The sequence below is a fragment of the Malaclemys terrapin genome, chromosome 13 (genome assembly GCF_027887155.1).
Source record: "Malaclemys terrapin pileata isolate rMalTer1 chromosome 13, rMalTer1.hap1, whole genome shotgun sequence".
Classification (NCBI taxonomy): Eukaryota; Metazoa; Chordata; order Testudines; family Emydidae; genus Malaclemys; species Malaclemys terrapin.
The window spans coordinates 44,472,736-44,493,677 of record NC_071517.1 but is presented as its reverse complement, the minus strand read 5'-3'; the positions used below and the strand labels follow the sequence as shown (position 1 = coordinate 44,493,677).

At 53.9% G+C, this 20,942-nt stretch overlaps 1 protein-coding gene across 1 annotated transcript; it reads left to right on the top strand.

Moving 5' to 3' along the window:
- The first annotated feature begins 10,054 nt into the window (after positions 1-10,054).
- LOC128847843 (uncharacterized) lies at positions 10,055-19,211 on the top strand. The gene is made up of 6 exons (XM_054047570.1): positions 10,055-10,133; positions 11,000-11,398; positions 12,163-12,240; positions 16,261-16,326; positions 16,733-16,833; positions 17,207-19,211. The coding sequence occupies exons 1-6, from the start codon at positions 10,100-10,102 to the stop codon at positions 17,357-17,359; spliced, it is 831 nt and encodes a 276-aa protein (XP_053903545.1). The 5' UTR covers positions 10,055-10,099; the 3' UTR covers positions 17,360-19,211.
- Positions 19,212-20,942: the final 1,731 nt, after the last annotated feature.

Here is a 20,942-nt window from a genome sequence, read left to right as displayed (position 1 = left end):
AGAGCAGGACAGTTACGTCTGTAACCTAGCCCTGGGCCTAGGAGGGCAGTGATGTCTACTAGGTTAGCGTCAGCGGAGTCAGGGCACCTAGGTTACATCCTGGGCTCTGGGAGGGGAGTGGGGCTTAGTGGTAGAGCAGAGGGGGCTCTAAGTAAGGACTCCTGGGCTCTATCCCTAGATCTTGGAATGGAAGGATGGATCAAGTACATTAGAGTGAGGGATGGGGCACCAGATCTCTGGGTTCCAGACCCAGTTCTGGGAGAAGAGGGAGATCTAATGGATCACAGCAGTGGGGGCTTGGAGTTAGGTCTCCTGGAGTCTGTTCTGGGTGGAGAGTGGGGTTGGTTGGGGTAACTGGGCCTACATATGTATCCTAATTGTGAGCCCAGCTGTAAGAAACTGAGTAAAAGTCCATAAAATGCAGTGAGTGTGAAGGAATCCTCATATTATCCTGTATTTTACAGCTAGGGAAACTGAGGCCCACAGAAATGCAATGACTTACCCCAGATCACACAGGGCATCGGTGGCAGATCTGGGAACCGAACCCAGATCTCCGGAGTCCCAGCCCAATGCTGTAAGGTCAAGAGGGGGGAACAGACGTGTTGGTGTCACTAGGCATAACCCTAGGTAACTCGGGAGGGTGGAAGGCCACTAAGTGTCAATGAAGCCTTCCTGCACTAGGCCTATATGAACCAAACTTCTTCCATGTTTAAACTCTAATCAACCTCACAAGCCAGGTGCAATTGGAATATGTAAGCAACCAGTTATCTGTGTGCAACCCCCTGCTCACCGGTATCAAGCGGTAATAATGAGGCCTGCGTGTTTCTGGCTGAAGGGAAAAAGGACAAGATAACGGTTTAAAGAAGTTACTAACAAGCTAGGCTTATAGCTGCCAAGAATGACTTAACTGCTTAAATGTAATTGTTATTTGCTTAGTAACTGTTGCCAGGGAAGGGAGGGGTAGAGGGGGACGAAGGGAGGGGAAAGGGGGGGTGAGGTTTAACTGAAACATGTATAAAAGAAGAAAAACTGTTTCTGTTAGTGTGCTCGATTTGAGACTTGCCAGTCTCCTTGCACCGCTTTGGGATCCCAAATAAACTTTGTTTGCTTCTCCACCCTGGCGTGTTTATTGGCGTGAAGCAAACCGGGCAACGGACCCCACTGTTGCTGTCCTCAGGCACTCTGTGCTGGCAACAGACGCATCCTTAAGACGTTAGGCTGGGAGCTGAAGATTTTGATTCAAGGCCTGGCCCTGTCCCTGATAAAAGATTCTGTTTTGGCCCTGTCCACCGTCCTTGGGGAGGTGTTTGGGGTGAAGGCTCATTGCTCAGTTGTGTATTGGCCAAGATGACCTTCAACCATGCCCCTGACGACCCAACACCAATCACACACTATCCAATAGTCCCCAGGAAATTCACTCTTTGAAACCCCTCATGTTTCATCTGCTTAGCTTTGTGGCAGAAGTGGGGTCAACAGAGCCGCTTGCTACCCTGAGTCAGTGCACCTAGGGGTGAATGGATTTCTGCCAAGAGCAGCAGAAGATATTCCATGCCTCTTGGATCGCTCCCTTCATTCACTCACTTTTGGCCAGTTCCCAACGAGCGGAGATACATATCACCCTCAGTCAACTGAGCAGGGCCCTCCCTAGCCATTTGGGTGCCCTACGCAGCCCCGTGTGGGGTCCCAGGCCTCCCTCCCCCCAGGGAGGGCACTTTTGGGGGTGGATTAGCGGGGAGCCAGGACTAGCCCGCTCCGCTTCCCTCGCCCCGGCCCAGCCGTGTCGCTCGGGGGAGGGGGCTTAGGGGTGGGAGCTTGGGGGATGGGACCCCCCCCACAACCCTTCCACAACCTCCCCACACTCACTGGCGGCGGGAAGCGGAGCACCGCAGCTGGGAGCTGGCGGAGTAGAGCGGGCTGGGGTTGGGTGGCTCGGTGAGTGTGGGGTCGCTGGGGGAAAAGGTGGAATGGGGGCGGGCTGGGGGCAGAGCAGGGGGAAGGGTAAGAGGTGGGGCGGAGGGAGTTGTCCGGGGCCCCACAGCCCGCTAGGGACGGTCCTGCCCCTTGCAGGGGCTGCAGCCCGCGGGGGGGGGGAGGGGTGGGGCAGGGACATAGGGCTGGTCACCGGGGCAGGTGCTGCCGCATATGTAGCACGCAGCTGCCTAGGGCACCATGAAATTTGGGGCAATTTGGAGCCCCAGATTTCATGGTGACGTGTGCCTAAGGACGGCCCTGCCACTGAGAATGTCTTATTTCACTAGAAGGAGCGACTTCCACAGAATGAGTTAATTTAGCGTCCAGGTGCCGGTCCCTGGACCCCGGAAATAGAGACACACCTTTCTCGTAAATCTTCGGAGTGCCTCCTTGCATTTGTTCTGTTTGGACAGAGCCATGACTGGGGTTACTGCAAGACAAAACATAAAGACTAAAAGGAGGGTGGGAATGTTTGTAAGAGACAAAGTGTTCAAGTTGAAGCTGGTTGGAAAGCAGAAAAACCAGTTCACAAAAAATATTGACCTTTCCAATTTGTTACCGGGTTCTTTGATATTTTTTGCATAGAAAATTGGTGGTTTTTCCCCCTGTTACAACCTCTCCAGCTCAATTCCCCCACCCCCTTTTTATTACTGCAGAAAAAGGGGGGGGGGGGAGAAAAACTGGAAAAAAAATGGGGGATTTTGTAGAAAACAATGGAAAAGTGTAGGAAAAACCCACTTTGTTGAGGAATATTATTAATGCTTTTTTTTTCAAATACAATATTCTCAAGGGAAAAATTTCAACTAGCTCCAGTTCTCTGCGACCCCTTCATGCTGCTGGGAGATGAAAAGGGGCCTTAGATTCAAGAAGAATCAGATACAAGGGGGTCTGATTCTTCCCTATATTACTGCAGATATAACCTGTGCACTGGTGCAGCGAGGAGGGGAAACGTGACCCTTGGATGGAGAAGCAGGGGGATATTGAGTAAGAGCAGAGACATGGGATCAGCTCCGCACATGGCACAGGTGAGACCATTTCTAGGCTCCACACCTGAACAAGGATGTTGACACACTGGAAAGGGTTCAGAAAGCTACAATAATGAGATGAGATCTGGAAAACCTGCCGTGTAGTGAGAGACTCAGGAGCTAAATCTCTTTAGCTGAATAAAGAGAAGCTGTTATGTTGGTATAATATGGGGATGGGCAAACTTTTTGGCCCAAGGGCCACATCTGGGAATAGAAATTGTATGGCAGGCCGTGAATGCTCACAAAATTAGGGTTGGGGTGCGGGAAGGGGATGCGGGCTCTGGGATGGGGCCAGAAAGGAGAAGTTCAGGGTGCGGGAAGGGGCTCTGGGCTGGGGTGGGATATGGGGGGCTTTGGGGTGGGGCTGGGGATGAGGAGTTTGGGGTGTAGTAGGGTGCTCTGGGCTGGCACTGACAGGTTAAGAGGGAGGGAAGGGGATCAGGGTTGGGGTAGGGGTGTAGGAAGGGGTGCAGGCTCCGGCTGGAGGTGCGGGCTCTGGGGTGGGGCTGGGGATGAGAGGTTTGGGGTGCAGGAGGGTGCTCCGGGCTGGGATTGAGGGGGATCAGGGCTGGGGCAGGGGGTTGGGGCATGGGGAGGGGCTCAGGGGTGCTGGCTTCCAGCGACGCTTACCTCAAGCGGCTCCTGGAAGCAGTGGCATGTCCCTTCTCCAGCTCCTACGTGGCGGCACGGCCAGGTGGCTCTGCACGCTGCCCCATCCGCAGGCACCGCCCGTGCAGCTCGCATTGGAGCGCTGGAGGGGGCCATTGGAGTGCGTAAAAGCCAAAGCGAGGCCATGCCGCGGCTTCCAGGAGCCGCGTGGTGCGGCCCATGATCCTACTCCCCAGCTGGAGCACCCTAGTGGGAGCTCGCGGGCCGGCTTAAAACGGCCCACAGGCTGTAGTCTCAGAAGCAGACAAACAAAAGGTGAGCTACCCCTGAGAAGTCAGGGGTGCCGTGCTGCCAGGCCAGCCGCATCGTTGCAATGTTGTCGGAGAGAGAATTGGAGAATCTCGCTCTGTGACCTTCCCTCCCACGGGCCAGATCCCACCAGCTCTTCATTCCTCTCCAGCAAAATGGGCAAAATCCAAGCATGAGGCGAAAACTAAGGAAAGTTCTAAGGCGAGTTCAAGAGGGTGTGAAACCGTTAAGAGGTGCCCGTGGATGGTGTGAGGCCAGTAGCGGCCCCCAGCGCGTCGGGACCGGGTCTTCTCGGAGTCGGGTTGCTTGAGAATGCAGCCCAAAGCTGGTGGTAAACTCCATCTAAGGAAAAGATTTTTTAAAATTCTGGCTTCTGTCTAGAGATGTTTCTTTTACTTGTTAAACTTACCTAGCAGCCCCCAAACACCCGCCCCGGTGACATACTGTACCTCAGGGGAGCGTCTTGTAGCCTCCATATTCCTCATTTCTATATAATCGTGATCTCGCATATAAAGCAGGCCTTGTAAGGTATCAGGGGAAAGGTTATGATCTGCTGAAAGTCATTTCTCTAGCCATAGATGTGTATCATTGATGCATATGAAGTTATGAGAATTGTGTTGTATGGTGATCACTAAAGCAGGCTGTAAGTTGGGGAATCAGCCAGATATTAGCTCCCCAGAGGCAACAGCCAGGAAAGTAACCAACACCCGGGCGGGGTGTGAAACAACTATCAACAGCCATTGTCCAGCAAGGGAGCTACAATGCAATGACTCACCTGCCTGAGGCCACACCAGCGGAATTGCTCAACCTTGCTTGGAGAGAGTCAGCAATGCCCCCAGACATGCCTGGACTTGTGCTCCCCAAGCACGTGGACTGAGGGTATAAAACCGAACACAGGGGTCCCAGGCTTGGCCTTTGCTCCTGCCCCCACCTATGCTGCAAGCAACCAGGACACTCTGAAGATTCCAACTGAGGGGACTGGCCCAGATTTCAAGGGTGAAATCTTGTATACTAGTTGGGTGACCAGACGTCCCGATAAAATCGGGACCGTCCTGATATTTAGGTGTTTGTCCCCGATCTTCGGTCGGGACGCAATTTGTCCCAATATTTTGCTCCTAGGGACTGCAATATCCAGCACGGTGAGGAAAAACGGCTTAATCTAGATGTTGCCCAGTCTAATGGGGTTGAGAGTTTAGACCAGAGGTTCTCAAACTGTGGTCCACGGACCACCAGTGATCCGCAAGCTCCATTCAGGTGGTCTGCAGATAGTTCTCTCTAAGGTACGTACCTGGGTGGCCGCACATGAGAGAATGAAGGGCCACCCACCTAATTAGTGGAGTTGCGCAGGCGTGGCTCCACTAATTAGGTGCCTGGACCCTGGAGAAGACACACATGTAAGATGAGGTGGTGGATTTGGGGGGAATAGGGGGAGGTGGGAGGGAGCAGTGGGGTGAGAGGAGGGAGTGGGGGGAATTTGGGATGTGCAGGGCTGCGGTGGCCAGAGAAAGAGGCGACTTTCCCCAGCTCCAGGGCTGCAGCTGCCGGGGAGAGATCCCCCCTCCTTCCCCGCCTCAGCTCAGGGACTGCCGCAGCGGAAGAGAGAGGGCACATCCATCGCATTAGAAAGGTAAGACTACTGATATTAAAATATGAGTTGGGTGCTTTTATTTGTAGAACAAAAAATGTTTATTATTAAGGTTTTTTTATATAGCGCTTTTGTCCAAAGCGCTTTACTCTAGTTAGCTAACGGTACAAACAATGTTTGGAAAGATCATTAAGTGGTCCGCCGAGACCCTCAGCAATTTTCAAGTGGTCCGCAAAAAAAAAAAAAAGTTTGAGAACTACTGGTTCAGACTGCATGCTTATATCTTCTTTTCTTTTGAGAACTAACTCTGACTTTTGGCCTATCACTTAATATCACTTAAAATCTATCTTTTGTAGTCAATACATTGGTTTTACTGTTTATCTTTACCAGTGAGTTTACCTGAAGTGTGTGGTAAGTCTGCTCAGGTTTTATAAAGGCTGGTGTATGTCCACTTTCCATTGATGAAGTGGTGAACCAATTAATACATTTGCACTTCTCATCTTGAGCAGTGCAAGACAATATATTCCTGGGGTACAAGGCTGGGAGCTTGGTGGGGGGATTTGGTTGGTGCCTTTCTCTGTGTGATTCATGAGTGTCTCTGGGAGCATTCATGCAATCTAGCTGGGTGTTAGGTCTCCACATGTGGTTGTGCTGAGTGATCACAGCACCTGGAGGGGTTTGCTGCTGGTCACTAGCAAGGCATCGTGAGAGACAGCCCAGGCTGGAGACAATTCAGGGGGAACTGTGGTCCCACAGTCCCAGGCTGCACCCCGGGGATCCTGTCACATCCCCATTCCTCCATCCATCTGCATACATTCCCTCCCAATCCACAGACATCCATCCCCACAGATATCCATCCATCCTCATTCATACCTCTCCCTCCATCCACCCCATCCATCCATGCATCTAACAGCCTATATACCTCTCCTGTCCATCCATCCATCCATCCATCCATCCATCTACCCACCCATCCATAAACATCCACCCCTACCGCACATATATCAATCCATCCATCCCCATACATACCTCCCCCTCTCTCCACCCATATGTGTATCCAGCCATCCCCCCCGCACCTTTCTCCCCATACATATCCATCCATCCATCAATCCTGAGATATACCTCCCTATCCATCCCTCCAACCCATATGCTGCCATCCATCCATGATCACACACCCCTCCCTCTAATCCAGGTACATCCCATTCCATCCAGCCATTCAATTTCTCCAAATCTATCTGTCGAGCTAATCTTGTGGCATGGAGTTCCACTGGTACAAACTTTTTACAGCCTTTTTATTTTTTCCAGGTTTTTTAAAATTTAAAAACAAAGACTTTATTTTAAAAAAAATTGGAACAAGAAATAAACAAACCAATTGGTTACTGATTCAGTATTTTAAAAATCAACTATCCTAGACACTGACAAGGTGAGATATTTACAAGGGACTGAACATGGGGTGGAAGAGGGAGGAGCCTATTCGGTGTCATAAGAGAGGCCTCTGGCTGGATGGGTGGTGGGTGCGGCTCTAGATTATCAGGCTGTGCTGGTGTGTTTCACGCGGACGTCTTGCTGGGGTTACGTCCAGCTACGAATCAGAGATCACCGGCCCATGTCTTTGCCCCTCAGTGGTGAATGGGTGAGCACGGACCTTCATGAGCCAATCCCACATCAGCACCAGCACAGCCATGAACAGCAGGCCAGGGATGACGAGGAGAAACCGGTAGAAAAACAGCGGCCCTGGAATTTCAAGGGCAGCGGGTTAAGGGAGAGGTCAGCTCACCTTGTTCTAGCTCTGTGTGTGTTTCTCGCCCTCTGATGGCCAGTTGGGGTACTGCTATTACAAGCACCCTGAAGAACCATTACAGCAGACATTCAGGTCTGTGTTTTCCCATAGTAGGGTCAGTGGATGGGCAGATTTCCTTCTGCCCCTGGCCCCCTCCCCAAAATCCCCCAGTTTACAGGAGTGGTTTGGTTTCTTTGAGCCACAATTATTATAGTACCTAGAAGTCTGACATCAGGACACCTTTGCACCAGATACTGCACAGACACACAGGGAGATACAGTCCCTGCCCCAGCTGAGATCAGGGCCCCGTTGTGCCGGGCGCTGCACAGACATGCAGGGAGAGACAGTCCCTGCCCCAGCTGAGATCAAGGTCCTGTTGTGCCGGGTGCCGCACAGACACACAGCGAGAGACAGTCCCTGCTACAAAGTCTAAACAGACAAAGAATGGAAGGGGAAACTGAGGCCATGGAGGGGACTTTCACCAGGCCACGCGGCAGAGCAGGGCCTTCAACCCAGGCAACCACAGCCATTGCCCAAGGCTCTATGTCCCGGTGCCCCGCTCGTTTGCCTGTCCTCGGCCTCACTACTGGGCTGCCAGCCAGGGAATAGCTGTTGTCTGGGTACCAGGGCTCTGGACTCAGACCCACCAACTGATATCACACCTCTTCGTGTCACGACTTGATCTGGGGCCAGATCAGATCCGACGCCCCCTAGAGGAGAAAGGCCCCGTGGCTCATGTCCTGAACCAGCCAGTCCCCCCCACCTGCTCCCCCCAGCCTGAACCATAACCAGCACCCCCTAGAGGGAGACTCACCCACAGCCGTCAACAGGATGCGGGCCAGGCAGGTCCTGTTCTGCCCCAAGAGGACCCAGTACTCCCCCTCCATGTCTCCCTTCATCTCTTGCACCACCAGGCCCGACGCGTGGAGGATGAGGTGGCCCTTGAAGGCCTGGAGGAAGTAGTACAGGCGGCCCCGGATCAGCACCACCACCCAGTCGCAGCGGGGGCCACGGGTGTTCACCTTGCACAGGGCGATGCTCCCCCGGGGCAGCTGGAGCGGGATGACGGCCGTCGAGCCCCGGGCGACAAAGCGATGCAGCAGGGGGTGGGCGCTGGGAGCTGGGGAAAGACTCGGGGTGAGTAACTCATAGCGGGGCCCCAGGAGGAGGGTTTGTGCCATTGATTATCTGCAGCCACTAGGGGGCAATAGGGTCCTATATGCACCAACGGGGGCAGGGGGACTGTTCTACCCTGCTGATGAGATGAGATTAGACCTGATTAGCAGGGAAAAGCCCCATGTATCATTCTCCGCCCCTAAGCCAACCATTGCCCACCCTGGGGCTGGATCAGAACCAGTGCCCCCTAGAGAAAGACCCCGTCTCCCATTCCCTGCCCCCTTGAGCCAGCCAGTCCCGTGCCATGGGGTCAGATCACAGCCAGCGCCCCCTAGAGGGGAAAGGCCGCATATCCCGTTCCCTGCCTCCCTGAGCCGGCCAGCCACCCACTGTGGGCCCGGATCACAGACGGTGCCCCTCAGAGGGGAAGGCCCAGTGTCCCATTCCAATCCCCTTTGAGCCAGCCAGTGCCCTCTACAGGGGAAAGGCCCCATATCCCATCCTCCTTTATATTTTAATATATTCTATGTAGACCCCATAGCACTCCAGTATACCCCAATACATCCCCTGATTGCCCTGGCTATTCCCACCCCAATACACCTGTACCCTCCAGTATACTGCCTAGACACCCTAATACATCCCTGTGTAGCCACCCCCTTACCTGCCACCTTCCCAACATAGGGCAGAGCCCGCGCCTCCGTGCCCCCACCTGCGTAAAGCCCCCCCAAAATGAGAAGCATGGCCCCATAACCCCCACTCTGCCGCACCCAGTCCCCCCTAGAGACCCCCTGCAGTTGTGTCCCACACCCCCACATCCTGACCACCCAGGTGCTCCCAGCCTGGCTCAGCGTGTGTGTACTGGGGGTGCTGGTTCTATTGTGGGGGGGTCATAATGGCTGGGCTCATCGGGTTCTATGTTCCGTGCAGAACAGATGTGACAGCAGGTTCCAACCGCTGGATCTCGCCCCCTAGTGGCCGCTGCCTGGGCTGCATCGTCCAATACCGTGTCTGGGACGAGGCTGGACAGCCCCATCTGGGATGCAGCCGTGGCAGGGGCACAGACAGGGAATATCCTGACTGAGATGCCCAGGGAATGGGACATGGGGTCTCTCCCTCTAGGGGTCACCAGCTCTGATCCAGCCCCAAGGAGCGGGGGAACTGGCTTGCTCAGAGAGGTGGAGAATGGGATACAGAGTTTTTCCCCTTTAGAGGGCGCCAGTTCTAAATTTCACACCATCTACTCGGTGGAAAATCAGACCCCCTGAGGGGTGTGCTACCCTGCTGCCCCCTAGTGGCTGCAGCTGAAGTTGGCTCAGGCAAGTCGTTCCCCACCCCTGCCACCAATAACTGCCCAATCATACTGCAAGCAGAACCAGCCTCATCGGGTGAGTGACCTTGTGCTTTCAGGTCATTGTTGTCTGTTGATCCCAGGCGCTTCCCCCGGAGCCCAGTCAGTGCCGCTGTCCGGCTCGGGGCGGGGGTATAATTCATTTCCACATGTGAAAGGAGCACGAGACGGGAGAACATGGGGTGGAGAAGAGACACCCAGCGGAAGCCCTGGCTCCATCCAGCCTGCCCTGGCTCCAGGCGTCTTCTCGTGCCTGGGAGGATGTGAGAGTCGAGGAGGGTTTGTGGACTGGCAAGGAGACGGAGAAGGTTAGTGGTGGTGTTGGGTCGCGGTAGTGCAGGGAGCTGGCCTCAGCCGAGATGGTTGGGGTGTTCCTGCTCTGGGTCTTTGTGGGTGAGCAAAAGGTTTTTTTGGGGGGGATGCTGATTTTATGGGGGAGGGAGAGAGATGGCTGCGGGAGAGAATGGGGGAAGATGGGAAGGAAAAAAGGGACGAGTGTGAAAGAGAAAAATATTTTGGTGACTTCAAGAAAGAAGGAGGGCACAGTGCAAGGGTATGGTTGGGCATGTTGGGGGGGGCTGTGTGTGGTGGGGAGATGGGGTGCAGGGTGCACAGTGTGTGGGGCTGAGGCAGCTGTGGGGGGCCCAGCGTGAGTGTGTGGGTGGGGCAGTGAGGAGCTGGATGTGGGGAACTGTGAGGTGCAGGTGGGGATGTGGGGGGCTGGGTGGCGGGGCCGTGGGAGGCTGGGTGTGGGGAATGTGGGGGGCACAGTGTGAAGGTACAGGTGGGGCAGTGGGGGGCTGGGTGGTGGGGCCGTGGGAGGCTGGGTGTGGGGGACATGGGGGCACAGTGTGAGGGTGCAGGTGGGGCTGTGGGGGGCTGTGGGGGGCTGGGTGATGGGGCCGTGGGAGGCTGGGTGTGGGGAATGTGGGGGGCACAGTGTGAGGGTGCAGGTGGGGCTGTGGGGGGCTGGGTGATGGGGCCGTGGGAGGCTGGGTGTGGGGAACGTGGGGGGCACAGTGTGAGGGTACAGGTGGGGCAGTGGGGGGCTGGGTGATGGGGCTGTGGGAGGCTGGGTGTGGGGGACATGGGGGGCACAGTGTGGGGGAACAGGTGAGGCAGTGGGGGGCTGGGTGGTGGTGGGGCAGTGGGGAGCTGCATATAGGAGATGTGGGGGGCCAGTGCGAGGGTGCAGGCAGCCCGCACAGCGCCCCCTGTTGCCCCCAGCCCCGTGACACTCCCACTGCCTCTTCTGGCAGGCCGCTGCTCCCCGCTCTCGCTAGCGGTGCCGGCTGCCTGCGTGGCCGTGGTTCCCGGGGGCACGGCCCTGCTCCCCGTCGCCCTGCGGCTCCCGGCCCCGCCGCCCCCTTTCTTCCAGGTGCGCTGGCGCTTCCTGCCCACGGGCCGCCTGGTGCTGCTGCTGGCGGCCCAGGACTGCGGCGGGGCGGCCCCCTGGCGCCAGTCCTGCCGCCTGGACCTGGAGCAAGGCCGGGGCTACGAGGGCCGGGTCGGCCTGGGCCCCCACGACGCCTCGCTGCTGCTGCGCGACGCCCGCCCCGAGGACGCCGGCACCTACCGCGTCAGCGTGCTGGGCCTGGACGTGCAGGCCTCGGCCGAGGTCAACCTGACCCTGGCCCCCGTCCCCACCCCTGCCACAGGTAACCGGTCCGGGGGTGAGGGGGGAACAGCCGGTGCGGGGGGATCCTGCGTTCCAACCCCTCCCCCTTCCCCTCCTTCATCCTCCATGGGATCCCATGTCCCAAACCCTCACCCATTCCCCACAGCCCAACTCCTGCCCCATCCCCCGCAGCCCAGTCCCTCCCCCATGGGATCCTGCGTCCCAGCCCCTCCCCCAGCCTCTGTGTTCCAACCCCTCCCCCATCCCACAGGGCCCAATCCCTGCCCCATCTGCCCCGGCCCATCCCTGCCTCCAGCCCCCGTGGGATCCCACGTTCCAGCCCCTCCCCCATTCCCTGCTTCTCATCCTCACCCCCATCCCCTGCGGGATCCTGTAACCTTGTTCCCCCACATAATATGGGGATCCTGTCCCCCACCAGTCCCCCCACCAGGGATCCGGCATCCCCGCTCTCTCCCATGGGGATCCCACTCCCTACCAGGGATCCTGTATCTCTGCTCCCTCCCCACATGGGGATCTCACCCCCGCCAGAGATCTGGCATCCCAGCTGTCCCCATGGATCCCATTGCAAAGCTGCCACCCCTCCCTACTCTCCTGCCCCGGCCAGCAGGCAGCCCCTGCCGCACGATGCTGCCCCCCATTCTAGTCACGGCTCCTCCAGCCCCGGCCTATAGTCCGCTCCTTGGGGAGGCCAGGACCGCGCAGAGCTGAACTCAGAGCCCGGCAGGGGATCCCTCTCTCCAGCCGCCCCCATCACCCACCCTGCTCCGGCTTGTCTCCCTACAGACCCCAGTCTCCCTACAGAGCCCACCACCGTCCTGCCTCCCACCACGCCAGCACCTGCCAACAGCACCGAACCGCAGGGTGAGGAAAGAGAACGGAGGGGCACCGTGGGAGGGCAGGGGGGCAGGTCTTGGGGTTACAGCACCGAGCTGGGACTCAGGGGATTTCGGCTCTGTTCCTGGCTCTGTGTCACGTCCCACAGTATTCTTGCCAGCATGTTAAAGAAGTATGGGCTGGATGAATGGACAATAAGGTGTATAGAAAGCTGGCTAGATCGTTGGGCTCAACAGGTAGTGATCAATGGCTCCATGTCTAGTTGGCAGCTGGTATCAAGCGGAGTGCCCCAAGGGTCGGTCCTGGGGATGGTTTTGTTCAGTGTCTTCATTAATGATCTGGAGGATGGTGTGGACTGCACTCTCAGCAAGTTTGCAGATGACGCTAAACTGGGAGGAGCGGTAGATACGCTGGAGGGTAGGGATAGGATACAGAGGGACCTAGACAAATTAGAGGATTGGGCCAAAAGAAACCTGATGAGGTTCAACAAGCAGGGCCGACTTTAGCAAGTGCGGGGCCTGATTCCTGGGGCTTGTGCTCACCAGGCGGCGCTCCCAGTCTTCGGCGGCACTTTGGATTGCCAGCCGGGGGGCCGCGGGGCTTGCCGCGCTCCGGCCGGGGTCACGGGGCCGTGGCGCTCCAGCCAGGGTTGTGGGGCCGCGGGGCTGTTGCGCTCTGGCCGGAGCTCCAGCTGGGAGAGCGGGGCCGCTGAAGACCCCGGAGCGGACCGCCGCCGGGGTGAGTAAAAAAAATTTAAAAGGTGCCTAAGGCGCAGGGCCCGATTCCGGGGAATCGGGCGAATAGGCCTAAAGCCGGCCCTGTCAACAAGGACAAGTGCAGAGTCCTGCACTTAGGACGGAAGAATCCCATGCACTGCTACAGACTAGGGACCGAGTGGCTAGGTAGCAGTTCTGCAGAAAAGGACCTAGGGGTTACAGTGGATGAGAAGCTGGATATGAGACAACAGTGGAAAGCCACCCAGAGAGGGGGGGCAAGTGGGGCAATTTGCCCCAGGCCCCGGGCCCTGCAGGGGCCCTCACGAGAATGTCGGAGGCTCCCCCCCACCTCCGCCTTCCCCCATCCCCGGCGCCTCAGCGCGCCGTGTCCAGGAGCAGCCCTGGACAGCGCTGCAGTGGCCTGGCTCCGGCGGGACCTGAGCTCCTCCCGCTCCAAGCCGCGAGGTAAGGGGGCGGGACTTCGAGCTCCAGCGGGCTGAGTGGCAGGAGCTCAGGCACCGCTGGAAACAGGCCGCTGCAGCGCTGTCCAGGGCCGCTCCTGGATGTGGCATGCCGAGGCTCCGGGAGAGGGGGAAGGCGGGGGTAAGCCATGGTAAGGGGGCCGGAGCCAGGGCCGGGGCCGGGGGCCTTGGTTAAGGGGCAGAGAGTCCCGGGGACAGTCAGGGGACAGGGAGGGGGCAGAGGTTTTGGGGGGGGGTCAGAAGACGGGGAACGGGGGGTTGGATCGTGGGCATTCCGGGGGTCTGTCAGGACTCGGCGGGGGGGTGGATAGGGGTCAGGGCAGTCAGGGGACAGGGAGCGGGGGGGTTCATAGGGGGTGGGGTCCTGGGGTGATGGTTGGGGGAGTCTCAGGGGGGTGGTCAGGGGACAAGGAGCAGGATGGGTCGGGGATTCTGAGGGGGGCAGTCGGGGGGCAGGAAGTGGGTGGGGGTCAGATAGGGGGCAGGGCCAGGCTGTTTGGGGAGGCACAGCCTTCCCTATCCTAAAGCTCATTCAGCAGTTTGAGGCTTGCAGACAGCTATTTAACACACAGAGCCAAGCTGTTATCTTTTCCCTTAGGGCTACCATCCCTTTCACTTCTCAAATGCCAAATTATAGTCTTCATTTCATTTCAGTGCCATAGGGAGAGTCATGTCAGGGGAGGGGAGCTTCATTGAAAATTAGCCACTTTAGATTAACAGTGATAGAGCCAAGACAGCCATGGGGTGGGGATCACATGAGAAGAGCGATATCCTACACCACCTACCTCCTTCCCAACCCTACCAAGGGAGACCCCCGTCCCCTGCATTCCCCGAGGCTCCACAGAGGTTAATTCAGTGGTTCTCAAACTTTTGTACTGGTGACCCCTTTCACATAGCAAACCTCTGAGTGCAACCCCCCCCTTATAAATTAAAAACACTTTTTTATATATTTAACACCATTATAAATGCTGGAGGCAAAGCGGGCTTTGAGGTGGAGGCTGACAGCTCACGACCCCCAGTAATAACCTTGTGACCCCCTGAGGGGTCCCGACCCCCAGTTTGAGACCTCCTGGGTTAATTTAATTTTAGCACCCTGTGTCCATTCACATGCATGTGCTATTTTGAGAATTTCAGTTTTCACACCATAGGCTCATCCCAGATTCTGGAACAAGCTCAAATGCTCAGTTCGTGGAGTATGTACATAAGCTACACTAAAGACAAACCCACAGTAACCGTCTCCAGTTTGTGAGGGACCCCGTGGAGCCAGTCTCTAGGAAACAGATAAATGCATGGAGGTTAAGTCCATTAATGGCTATTAGCCAGGATGGGTAAGGAATGGTGTCCCTAGTCTCTGTTTGCCAGAGGGTGGAGATAGATGGCAGGAGAGAGATCACTTGATCATTACCTGTTAGGTTCACTCCCTCTGGGGCACCTGGCATTGGCCACTGTCAGTAGACAGGACACTGGGCTGGATGGACCTTTGGTCTGACCCAGTACGGCCGTTCTTCTGTTCTAACCTAAATGAACCCAAAGTTATGGAGACAGATATGAGTCAAGGAAGCCAGCAGAATATCAGAGTAAACCTGGAAAAATCTCTGACTGGACGGGCTCAGGCGTTTGGTCACGAGCTGAGGTGGTTCAAAAGTTTTGGATTTTTTTTAAGCAGAATTTTTTTATTGTTTCTTTAAACAATCAAACACAGCAAGCAGCAAATATCTGGCCACACACTTCTGAACCCCCAAACCATGTTCAGGTTTTGGCAGACTAATTTCAGCTTTTCAATTAAAAAAAACACAACAAATTTTGAAGGAAAGCAGACATTGTCTGCGATTTTTTCTGCTTTTTAAAAAACCCTAGTTTTCGATCCAAAAAAAGTTTTGACGGAAAATATTTGTCCAACCCTTTTAATGCGCTTTAGTGCCTTTTAGCACTAGCTGATGCGGAGAACCAGTGATTCCTTGTAAAGGTGACTTGAAAAAAAGTTTTCTCAAAACCGGGTTTGTGCTGAGATGCGGAAAGTTTTTAAATGTTTATTTTTCCCAGGGCCGCCCGGGGGGGTGGGGGGGGTGGGGAGGAAGAAGTGGGGCAATTTGCCATGGGCCCCTTAGGGGCCCCCATGAGAATATAGTATTCTATAGTATTGCAATTTTTTTAATGGAAGGGGCCCCTGAAATTGCTTTGCCCCAGGCCCCCTGAATCCTCTGGGCGGCCCTGCAACAGTGTGTCCTTGTTGCCAAGAAGGCTAACGGCATTTTGGGCTGTATAAGTAGGGGCATTGCCAGCAGATCGAGGGACGTGATCATTCCCCTCTATTTGACATTGGTGAGGCCTCACCTGGAGTACTGTGTCCAGTTTTGAGCCCCACACTACAAGAAGGATGTGGAAAAATTGGAAAGAGTCCAGCAGAGGGCAACAAAATTATTAGGGGGCTGGAGCACATGACTTATGAGGAGAGGCTGAGGGAACTGGGATTGTTTAGTCTGCAGAAGAGAAGAGTGAGGGGGATTTGATAGCTGCTTTCAACTACCTGAAAGAGGGTAGCAAAGAGGGTGGAGCTCGACTGTTCTCAGTGGTAGCAGATGACAGAACAAGGAGTCTCAAGTTGCAGTGGGGGAGGTTTAGGTTGGATATTAGGAAACACTATTTCACTAGGAGGGTGGTGAAGCACTGGAATGGGTTCCCTAGGGAGGTGGTGGAATCTCCTTCCTTAGAGGTTTTTAAGGCCCGGCTTGACAAAGCCCTGGCTGGGATGATTTAGTTGGGGATTGGTCCTGCTTTGAGCAGGGGATTGGACTAGATGACTTCCTGGGGTCCCTTCCATCCCTGATATTCTATGATTCTTTTCGCAGACCTCTGGTTCCCAGCTTCGCCCCCTGAGGCCCTGCATCCTGACTCTCTGCTCCGGCCCCTCTTACGTACGTCTACCCTGCACTGTAATCCCGGATCTGTGGGCTGTGGGGCTTGTGGCCTGGGAGTTGTCTGCTCCATCTGGCCTTATGGTGGTTGGCCACGGGGCTCCCAGCCGTGCTCATGCGGCCGCCCCGCACTGCGCAGACCTTCTGTCTCAGGGCCTGAGCCCCGTCCGCACTGCAAAACAATCCTGATCGTGTGGGTCAGTGGAGGTTCATGATCCAGGCTTCTCGGCTTAGATCCCAGCTCGCCTGTGCAGTGTCATGACACTGTGGGCCCAGGGTGATCCATGCTTGACGCCCACCCCCAAATCCCGTGACGTGTGTGTGTGTGTGTGTGTGAGGGGTGGGGGGGTGTTGGTGAGCCCTAGGGCTGTTTAGCTGGGCTCTGAATTCGGTTTCCTCTCTGCAGGGGACACGGAGCTGGATGGAGGGGGAACTGTGGTGTCCAATGCTGTCCGTCTGGGCCTAGCGGGCCTGGTTCTCTGCCTCCTGGTGCTGATTGTGGGCGAGGTGAGCAGGTTCTCCCCTTCCGTGTGTGTGTGTGTGTGTGTGTGTGTGTAAATGCTGCCCCCTGCTGGAGGAAATATGTTATACATGCCTTGAACTGTGTGTGTGTGTGTGTGTGTGTGTGAGTGTGTGAGTGAGAGAAATAACACCGCCCCCTGCTGGAGAGAATGTCTCACACACCATTTGCCCTGGTGAATCGCACTGGATTCTCTCTGTGTGTGTCCGTCCTCGTATCTATGAGTGGAAAAGTAACTTAATATGGCCTCTGCCCCCTTAACGCCCCACCACGCCCACCAACTGGGCTTCTACTTGGCAATACTCCCTGTTGCCCGCTGAATGATCAGACTCAACTTCACGCTGTGTTTCCCTTCCCCAGTATGTTCTGTCCATGAGAAACAAGGACACCTCGGGGACAGGTTCGCCCCCAGATGCTGCTGCAACCATCACTACACTGTCGACGATATACGTCCTCCAAGAGATGCCCATACCAGATGCCTCAGAGGAATTATATGCCAGCCTAAGTTTCTGATTCTGCTGTATGATTGCACACACGTGCTGCCGTTTCTCCTCTCAAACCCGCACTCACCATCATCATTAGCTGGAATTGTGCTCCTGCAGCCGTGAGTTCCACCGGTCGCTGCCACGCTGCTTAGTAACCCGAGACACTGTGGTGAAGTCCAGTGCCAACCTGCATGCTCTCTGCTTGAACGGTCTTTCATTTAAGATTGGAAGGGGTTGATGAGACGAGAAAGAACAGACGTCAAGCTCCCAGGTTAGAGCCCCAGCCGATGTAAATGTGTGTCGCTTTGTTGGAGTCAGTGCGGCCAGACCCCCAGCAGGTGTGACTCAGCCCTCGCTCCATTGCAATCAATGGGGCCAGATCCCCGCAGGTGTGAATCAATATTGCTCCATTAGAGACAAACACACCCGATTCCCAGCTGGTGTTACTTGGCATCATGTTGCTGAAGCTAGCTCAGACCAGTGGATCCACCGAAGCTGGAATTTCCCATCCCCCGCCCTCCTTCGCTTTTATTACAGAAGAGAAGAACGTGATGTATTAGCCAATACTTTCTTCCTCCTTTTCATTTCCCCCTCGCATTTCCCACTGCAGACTAAAGCTGCCCTAGCTTTTAGCATAATATCACATGGGAGCTTCTAGCATTTCGTAGTCACCCCACATCCTGTTCGGGTCACCAAGGAGATTTGGATCCAGGAACCAGACAAAAATTCCCTCTGATAACCACTGGGTGGAATTCTTTGGCCCGGGTTAGACTAGATGACTTCATTTCCCCTTCTGGCCTTAAAATCTATGGGTCTCCGACACCTGGTGTTGTCACTTACACCAGAGCTGGGCAAACAATCGATTTTTCAGGTGGACGGCAAGTCAGAAAATCGGGGGAAACATTGTTTAGGGCTTTGAATGTGAAATGTTGCCATATTTTCGTTGAATCAAAAAGTTGGGAAAAAAGCGTCATGCGGGACTGAACGAGATCTGCAGGCGTTCAAACAGGAATTCATTCAGGGACGTGCTCTAGGCTGCGCGATGCAGAAAGTCAGCTTGGATTGTCCCCACCTTGCCTTGGAATGTGTGAATTTCTGGCTCTATGAAATCTTGGAATCGATGAATTTCTGGCTCTATGAAATTGTCACAATCAAACAATTGACCTTTTTCAAAACAAAACAAAAATGTTTAAGGTTTTGTTTTGTGGCCGAAACAATTGGCCAAAATCGACAAAATTTCACAAAATGTTTCGGTTGAGCCAATTCTGCGTTTTTTTGCCGAAAAAAGTTTTGGTTGAAAATTTTTGCCTCGCACCAATTTACACCAACACCTTGTCATTGCTAGTGTTCCACACGCATTTTGCACTAGTGTAAATAACAACACAAGGTGCAAGTCGAGGGGGAACGAGGCCTCCATGGACCTTCATTGCTTAAGGTAAAGCTGTAACTCCACTAGCTGGTTGCATTGTTAGGCTTTTATCCTCTACTAACCCCTGAATGAGAACCAAGTTATACCTTGTCCTAAAGCAGATTACACGGGCACAATTAGAGTTGGCTCTTTTTTGAATGACAAGCTTTTTTTCCTCTGAAAATTGGTCTTTTTAAAGAAAATGATACTTTTTGTGGAAAATGGTATTTGGCAAAATTTTCCATAACACTTTTCACTGATATTTGAACTAAAATGTTGTTGAGGTTTGACTCAAAATGATTCTAGAAATGCTTCCTTTATTGAAAGGTGTGTTTTCAGCCCATTACAGTACCAATGAGCTCTGAAATCATGCATCAGTGGCCAAGATCAGTAATTGCACCTTAGCCTAATGGTAAGGGTTGGTTGAAAATTTTTCACTGACGTTGTTTTCTGGACTGAAATTGGGCTTTCGACAAAATGAAATTTTTCACAAACAGCCTCTGTTTTCTGCCAAAAACTTAGATTTTCCTTGAAAAACCCAAGAGCCCCCAAAATGAAATCTTTTCTTTCTGGAATGCTGCTGCAGTGATGCCTCATGGGAGTTGTAGTTCAGGTGCATCCCACTGCCATTCTCCTCTATAGACTGGGCTCTCTAGTCGAACTTCATCTCCCATGGTGCAGCACCTGCTGTGGTGCCCAGCACTCCCTCACCAAGAGGGAAGACCACGCTACATCATGGGAGATTGTGATGTTCCCCTCTGCTGTTATCTGGACCGGTGATCTGCCACCTGATGTGCTGAGACTACCTCTGAGCCCGTTTTCCCTGCCAGCTTGGGACTTCAGAACCCTGCCTTGTTGAGCCAGACACGCTAGCCTGCTACAAACACAGACCCCACATCCCCCAAAGCTGCAGCTTTAACTGAAAGCCACTTAGCAGGTATTCCTGTCTCCAGCACCCAGATACCCAGTTCCCAATGGGATCGAAACCCCCAATAAATCTGTTTTACTCTGTATAAAGCTTATACAGGGTAAACTCATAAATTGTCCATCCTCTATAACACTGATAGGGAGATATGCACAGCTGTTGGCTCCCCCAGGAATTAGTCACTAACTCTGGATTCAATAATAAGCAAAAGTGATTTTATTAAATATAAAAAGTAGGATTTAAGTGGTTCCAAGTAATAACAGACAGAACAAAGTAAGATACCAAGCAAAATAAAACAAAAACATGCAAGTCTAAGCCTAATACATTAGGAAACTGAATACAGATAAAATCTCACCCTCAGAGATGTTCCAATAAGCTTCTTTCACAGACTAGACTCCTTCCTAGTCTGGGCCCAATCCTTTCCCCTGGTACAGTTCTTGTTCCAGCTCAGATGGTAGCTAGGGGATTTCTCATGACTGGCAGCCTCCTTTGTTCTGTTCCATCACCTTATATACCTTTGGCACAAGGCAGGAGTCTTTTGTCTCTCTGGGTCCCCACCCCTCCTTCTAAATGGAAAAGCCCCAAGTTTAAGATGGATTTCAGTACCAGGTGACATGGTCACATGTCCTGTGAGACCCCAAGCCCTCATTCTTTCCGGCCTGACTCACAGGAAGGCCTGCAAGCAAACAGAGCCATCCACAGTCAATTGTCCTGGTTGAGGGCAGCCATCAAGATTCCAAGCCACCATTAATGGCCCACACTTTGCATAATTACAATAGGACCTCAGAGTTATATTTCATATTTCTAGTTTCAGATACAAGAATGATACATTCATACAAATAGGATGAACACACTCAGTAGATTATAAGCTTTGTAATGATAGCTTACAAGAGACCTTTTGCATGAAGCATATTCCAGTTACATTATAGTCATACTTATTAGCATATTTTCATAAAATCATATGGAGTGCAACGTCACACTCTGCATCACAAGCTGATCTGCACAGGGCAGCGTGGTGGCCAGGCCCCATTTAGGGGCAATTTATATCTTCTGTGATGACAATGTTCTCTCTCCCTTATTATTTATATTACGGTCATGCCAACCAAGATCAGTCATTGTACCAGATGCCATAAAACCTTACTGACAGTCTTTATCCTGCAAGACTTATAATCTAAATACACAAAAGGCTTATTATCCTCATTTTACAGAGGGGGAAACTGAGGCACTGAGCAATGCGGTGACTACCCATGGTTACATGACTCCAGAGACCACCACCAC